General features: G+C 46.5%; 1 protein-coding gene across 1 annotated transcript; it reads left to right on the top strand.

Moving 5' to 3' along the window:
• Positions 1 to 3199: 3199 nt before the first annotated feature.
• On the top strand, positions 3200 to 5116 carry LOC112453446 (mucin-5AC-like). Its single transcript, XM_025014237.1, has one exon. It carries the CDS (start codon positions 3200 to 3202, stop codon positions 5114 to 5116), a length of 1917 nt encoding a protein of 638 aa, XP_024870005.1.
• Positions 5117 to 7372: the final 2256 nt, after the last annotated feature.

The following is a 7372-nucleotide window of genomic DNA, read 5'->3' as shown; positions in this document are numbered from 1 at the left end:
TAACGCGCGGATCGAGTGACACTCGCGTTGACAGTGCTTCTAAAGTGCTTTTGTGTCGAACGCTTTTGTGGACACCCGCGAGTGTTGCGATTTCGCGAAAATTGACATTTCTTTTTACAGACTTGCCGCAGTAACGTTACCGGAGGAACGTCGTAACGCGCGGATCGAGTGACGCTCGCGTTGACAGTGCTTCTAAAGTGCTTTTGTGTCGAACGCTTTTGTGGACACCCGCGAGTGTTGCGATTGCGCGAAAATTGACATTTTTTTACAGACTTGCCGCAGGAACGTTACCGGAGTAACGTCGTAACGCGCGGATCGAGTGACACTCGCGTTGACAGTGCTTTTGTGTTGAACGCTTTTGTGGACACCCGCGAGTGTTGCGATTGCGCGAAATATGTGCGACGCCAATTATCCACTGAGCCCACCGGAGGGTCGCGTTGTTGGCGAGACCCAGGCGCTCGTCCACGACGATCCATCGACAACGACGGTGGATAATGTGCTTCGTCGTGCTAGAATTATGTACCTGCCGCTGCCGCGGCGGCCGCCGCCGCCGTTTATTCCAAACGTGGACGCGATAGACCAATATTGTGAAACGGCGCAGGAACGCTATCAGCGTTACCAAGTGCAGCGTCAGCAGCAGCAGCAGCAGCAGCAGCAGCAGCCGACACCGCAACGACGATTGCCGATCATAACGCAACAGGTAATCGTTTCAGCAGCTATTTGTCCGCCACCTGATCGTCCGCGATCGACACGAACGTATTCGAAGGGCCCTTGAGCTCTTACGATTACACGGGATACTGCCGCCTCTTCCCGGAACGCGGGAACCGCCGGTAAGCGGTCGCGTAAGCGTGAGCTCTCGATCGCGCCCATCCGAAAACGTTCGCGTCACCGACGAACCTATTGTCCTATCCGACGACTCCTCTCGATCGCGCCCGTCCGAAAACGTACGCGTCACCGACGAACCGATTGTCATATCCGACGACTCCTCTCGATCGCGCCCGTCCGAAAACGTACGCGTCACCGACGAACCGATCGTCATATCCGACGACTCCTCTCGATCGCGCCCGTCCGAAAACGTCCGCGTTACCGACGAACCGATCGGCGTATCCGACAACTCCGAAGTTGACAGTTCGTCGATTATTAACATTTTGGATGACGAGGAAGAAGCGGTTACGAGGAATAGGGATGAGCAAACTTCGCGATTTAGCAGCGACGACGAAGACGACGACGACGACGACGACCCCCGTCACCCACTGATAAGACGGCTCAATCCCACCGTCCTAAACGTCAACGACCCAAGGAGTTACGATAGGACCAGCGATATAGATTCGTTGATCGTGGTTAGCAGGACGCTAGAGCCATTTAAATGCAACGTAATCTGTAAAATACATATAAAGCCAAAAGTGAAAAACACGAAATTAACTAGATACATCGCGAAAAGAGACCAATTTCGTCCGCCCGTACGCGAACCGGCGTTCGCCGTCCGCTACGGCGATGAAGTAGACAAGCGCGGCCAGTTCTACGAATTCGAACTGAGAAAAATAGACTTCCTGTCCGTGTACGTGTTGTTCCAGCTAGACCGGGAAAATGAATTCTTTCACGGTGTTCCGCGAACAACGAACCGCGACGAGGACAAGCAATTGCGGCGTGCAGCGGCCACATTTAACCAGCGCATCGTTGTACGCGCGGCACGAGAACTTCCGACGCGGACGGAAACGGCGCGAGCGGGCATAAAATACGTCGCGGACGAGGTAGATCGGACGTACAACGTCATGTACGTAGATTTTCGCAGGTTCGCTACACTGTTGAGCGAACGATTGCGAATATGCCACGACTTGATCAACACGTGCGGCATGTCGTACGTCCGATTCTACATGTACGAGCATGGCATGCGCCTTCCGAAGGATATCGCGCAACGGATGCTGGATCGCATGGTCCATGTCGACCATCCGCACGTCGACATCGTGCAGATTCACCGAGTCGACGTTTACCGATCGACCGAACCTGAGACCGCGTTACTGGTAAAACTGTCCGGCACCGGGCGCAACGATTCTCTCGTTGGTCTTACCGCGAATGGCATTAAACTGTCGTACAAATCGACGCACAAATATTGCGTCGGTTTTACCGCCGATTACGGCTATTTCGACGCTAGCGTCGCCCCGGAGCGAGGGATTACCCCGGTCACATACATGCAGGCGTACTGCTCGGCGGCCAAAATGGCACGCCTGATGAATTCCGGGTTTACGGCGGCGTACGCGATCTGCCGCGGATTCGCCCACGGCGGGAAAACCTTCTCCATGATCAAAAAACAATATCGGCAGTGCGTGACGGACTTTCTCGCGTACGTCGATAATTACGTGATAGATGCTCCGGCGCTAAGAATAGAAGAGGTTTTGACTTTCGATAGTCTCAGAATTCATGACACCCTGTCGGACAACTTGGAAAATCGCGGCGTGTTCCACTTACACCGCGTGTGCATAACGACGCGCGCGATGTTCACGCTAAACCTTATTTACAAAATGCACAATTGGGGAAGACATACCCGAAAGTGCGTCGGACGATCTCTCCAATACATGGGACAAATCGCCCGGTTCGAAAACCCGGAATACGCGACGGCTGTATGGACACCGTCCGCAACGACAAGCCGCGCAGTACGGGCAGCTTTCCGCGGAATGTACTTCGCGCACGGAATAAATCCCGTGTACAACTATCAGGTCACGGGAAACATGTTCCTAAACGGACGCGAAAACACCTCCGTCGATAGGGGTATGGTACAATTGCGTCCGTTAGACGACCCGACGGACGATTTCGTTTATCCCTTGTACACGAGCGCGATAAGATCTTGCTTCACGAATGTTATGCGACACGCGCTAAACGTGACGCGTGAAATAGAAACGATTGAGGGGGTGCCGAACGAGGACGAAACAACGCGAGCGATGAGATACATCGTCGCGCTGTACGCGTCGTGGGCGTACTCGCAATTTGTGGGCAATGACACGTTAACGAACGACGATAGGAACGTGCTGATAAATTATTACTTTGAACATTACGAAAGGCTTTCAAATTAAGAACATTTTTGACGGAATACGAATCCCACCCATTGTTAAATCTTCGCGCTATAATCCACAACGTGTATTCAGCAACGAGAATCGCGCAGGCCATCCTAGACGCCAATACACCATTCGCGCGCGTCGCGCGAATGACGGTACGAATAGACGACGAATTTAGATTTCTGGAATTACTGACAACTTTTATAGCGAACCACGTGGACGTATTTCCGATGAACGTCATACAATGGCCCGGGGAGTACTACGCGTGGTGCGTAATAAAAAAAGACAGGCAAACGATAACGGTACGAAATGTCAGGACACGACTACGAATGATACGCCGCGAAAAAAGACGCGGTCGCGAAACTCACGACGACTACTACGACGACGACAACGACGACGACGACGACAACGACGACGACGATCAACCGCCATTAACGACTTCAGCTAACGCTGCAACTAGCGGTAGTCGTCAACGTCCTCCCGCTACTGCGGCACCACTGTCACCACAGCCGCAATTGCCGTTATCACCGCCATTAACGACTTCTGCTAACGCTGCAACTAGCGGTAGTTGTCAACGTCCTCCCGCTGCTGCGGCACCACCGTCGCCACAGCCACAATTGCCGTTATCACAGCCATTAATGACGACGACGACGACGACGATAATAGAAATTACAGACGATGAAGACGAATCTCAGCCGCGGCCTCCAGGTAGGAGAGGAAAAACAACGTTTTTTCCCGAGTCCAACCAAGTCGAAGAAACGGCGGCGCCGTCGCCGCCGCCGATGTCGACGAGAGAAGACGATTCTCAGCCGCGGCCTCCGGGTAGGAGAGGAAAAACAACGTTTTTCCCCGAGTCCATCAACCAAGTCGAAGAAGCGAAGGCGCCGTCGCCCAACGAAGACGAATATCAGCCTCCCGCTACCACCGCCACTGGTAGTCGTCCTGTTGCTGCTGTAGCGACAGAACACGTGAGCGTGTCATCCGAAAAAGAGTCGGATGGCCGTGCGGGGTGCGCGCGCGGATATTGGTCAGTAACGTCGCGAACGCCGTCGCCGCCGCCGCCGATGTCGACGAGAGACGATTCTCAACCGCGACCTCCGAGAATCAGTAGAAAAAGAAAACACGACCCGTTGGACGAATATAAAGCGCTCCGTCGAAAAGCTGGTAAGAGATGGAGAGGAACGATGGGAACGTTCGTCGTACCGTCGCCCGAAAAAAACGAATGTCAGCCTCTCGCTACCACCGCCACTGGTAGTCGTCCTGCTGCTGCTGCTGCTGCGACAGAACACGTGAGCGTCTCGTCCAAAAAAGAGTCAGATGGCCGTGCGTGGTGGGTGCGCGGATATTGGTCAACAACGTCGCAAACGCCGTCGCCGCCGCCGATATTGCCGAAAGTCAAAATGACCGGTTATGACTCATCAACCACCACGGACAGCTCGACCTTGAGACGCTCAAAGCGTTTTAAAGCAGCAGCATCAGCAGCCTTACCAACGATCGAAGAAGAAATCGATGACTCGACCACTTCGACCCGGAGACTGTCCAAAGGACTACCGATCCAAACGCCAGCCAAGTCGAATGGCCATGCACCTGGTCCGTCATCACCGCCAGCTTTACCGAGACGCGAGCCGATAAAAAAATCAGCTAGTGACTCAACCACCTCGGCCACCTTGACCTCGAGAGGTTCAAAAAGACTGAAAAAAGCAGCAGCCTCACCGTCGACGTCGAAAAGTATAAGCGTCGGTGACTCGACTACCTCGGCCACCTCGACCGGATCCAAAAAAAGGCCCGGTCCAAAAATGACGATACGCGACTTTACGTCTCGCATGGACCTACTGATAATGAGACACGCCCTAACGACGTTTACCCCCAACACCTTATCGTCGTGGGAACCTCTCATAAGTTCGATCCCCGAGTTCGCAATTTTTACGCCTGCGCAACTGCGCTACCGACTCCTTCAGCTGTGCGACGGATTGCACAGCGAAGAATTCGGTAACAAGTACCGCGACATGTTGGAGCAGGTCAGACAAATGTGCCGCAATCAAAAAATTCTTCGCTCACGTAAATGAAAACATTGTGCCGCGATTTTCAAGTACGGAAATAGGTACGTAAATACCCACGTAGCACATGGACGTCCACTGTTAAACGTTGTCAAATTTTATTTCAGTACTGTTATTTTCACGAGGATACTTTGAGAAAAAACAAATATAACGATTGAATTGCATTCAATATTATCGTAATCGATAATTATTCAACGTCGATTGAATCGTTGCTTTGTTTTATTTTCAAAATATTTCTATCGGCATAAAATAACGCGAGTCTTTGCGCAGCGAAAGAGCGTGCAAAACTGATGACACGCGCGAGTGATATCGTTGCGTGTCACTTCGTTTCTTATGGAGGACAATCCTGTGAAACGATATTTTTCACATATTTCAAAAATGTTCGATGATACGAAATGCATACGTGTACACACACATATATATATAATGTTGTATATATACATATATATATATATATTATATATACATACATTTATTATATTATATTATTATATTTATACTATACATATATTGTAATAATTTCAGGATCTGTGGACTTAACAAAAAAGCGGAGATTATCATAATCGAGATAAAAGATTGAAAGCTCTGCAAACAATAGCTGAGCAGCTTCTCGAACTGAGTGGTTGTGTGGTTACCGTAGATGTAATAAAGAAAAAAATTGCTAATTTAAGAACACAATACTTGGAGCAAATTAATAAAATTCAAAAATCTAAATCGAGCGGAGCTGGTGCAGACGACGTATAAACCAACTTGGTGGCTATTTGAAGAATTAAGTTTCTTGGCACCTCATGTAGCATCCAGAAAAGGCGAATCCTCTGTATCAAAAAATATTGTCGCAAAATCATATGTTGATACTTCTACATCCTCTCAAGAATGCGAAAACGATGAGAATATAGATGACTTATTTTTCACGGATGTACAACAAGTATTGAGATCAAATAACAGCCATAATACAATATATCAAGAAAAGGTAAAATTAAATCCATTATTTATTTGAATATGTATCAAAAATTACTGGTATAACATAAATTTACGCACTAATCTATTTTATTTTGCAACAAGCCATGACTATAAAGTCTTACTTTACAGATTTTTGTAATTCAACCCCTATCAAGACTACAAATTCTTCAGCAACGACGTCTATTCCACATAAATGAAACAGAAGAAATGATCGAAACACAGAGTGTGCATTCTGAAACTTCCAGTGCGTCAAGTTCGCAGCTCACATCGGGTAAAGGAAGCAAAAGAAAAAAAGTAGAACCAAACGAAAATACTAGCGAAGCATTTTGGACAAACATCAACGCTGCGTTGAAAGACATAAAGAAAGATGATCAGAAACAGGAAGAAAAGGAAGAAGACGCTGGTCTTCATCATTGGCTATTATTTTTGAAGTCAGAAATGCAGTGCATAAAAGACGGACGACGTTTACGGAGACTACAAGTTAATATTTTAAATCTCGTTTAAGAAGCGCAGGATATAGACAGTGCTGTGCAATGAAAATGATTAACAATAACTTCAAACTATATCGATTACATTTATTTATTTTTATTTTTACATATATGTTCAAATTTTAATGTTTCTTCGTTTTTTTCCTCACAATGCCGCTCACTTATGCTGAACAAAGTTTTTTGTAAAAAATGGTATTAAAAAATAAAAAGTATAACTATATTGGAGCTATATGTCTACAATTATTCTGACGACCTAATTATTGTTTCAATATACCTGAGCTAATTCTCATTACTTATATCTCTTACATCTCATTAGTTCATTACTTATATACTTATTATTTATTACTTATTACTGATACACTTACTATTATATAATATACTAGTTATACTTAATTTTATACTTAATATACTTATTATTATTATATACTTATATTACTTATTATATATATTTATATAATTATACTAAAATATATACTATATATTTATACGCGGGCGTATATGCGTTTCTTCAAGTTTGTGGAGCCTTTTCATTATAAATTACTTATATCTCATTACTCATATTATTGTACCATATTTTCTTGCCAAGAAACCGAACCGACTGTATTAAAATATTGTTTAAACGTTGAACGTACATGAAGAGAATTTCGATTTGGACGAACATTAGTTACATGTAGACTTTGTAACTGATTATTATATATTGATGAGTCAAAATTGATGTCTTTGACATTTGTTATTTCATTAAATGCTGCTTTACCTATAAAATTATGCAATGCACAGCAAGCTAAAGTTACATTTTGTACTGTCTCAACCGGTAAGT

Source organism: Temnothorax curvispinosus, unplaced genomic scaffold (assembly GCF_003070985.1).
Source record: "Temnothorax curvispinosus isolate PA1 unplaced genomic scaffold, ASM307098v1 QBEX01004361.1, whole genome shotgun sequence".
NCBI lineage: Eukaryota > Metazoa > Arthropoda > Insecta > Hymenoptera > Formicidae > Temnothorax > Temnothorax curvispinosus.
This window is presented reverse-complemented; position numbering and strand designations above follow the sequence as displayed.

Excerpts from the sequence above, each read along its gene's own strand:
- LOC112453446 (XM_025014237.1), top strand. The coding sequence starts at position 3,200 with ATGACGGTACGAATAGACGACGAATTTAGATTTCTGGAATTACTGACA.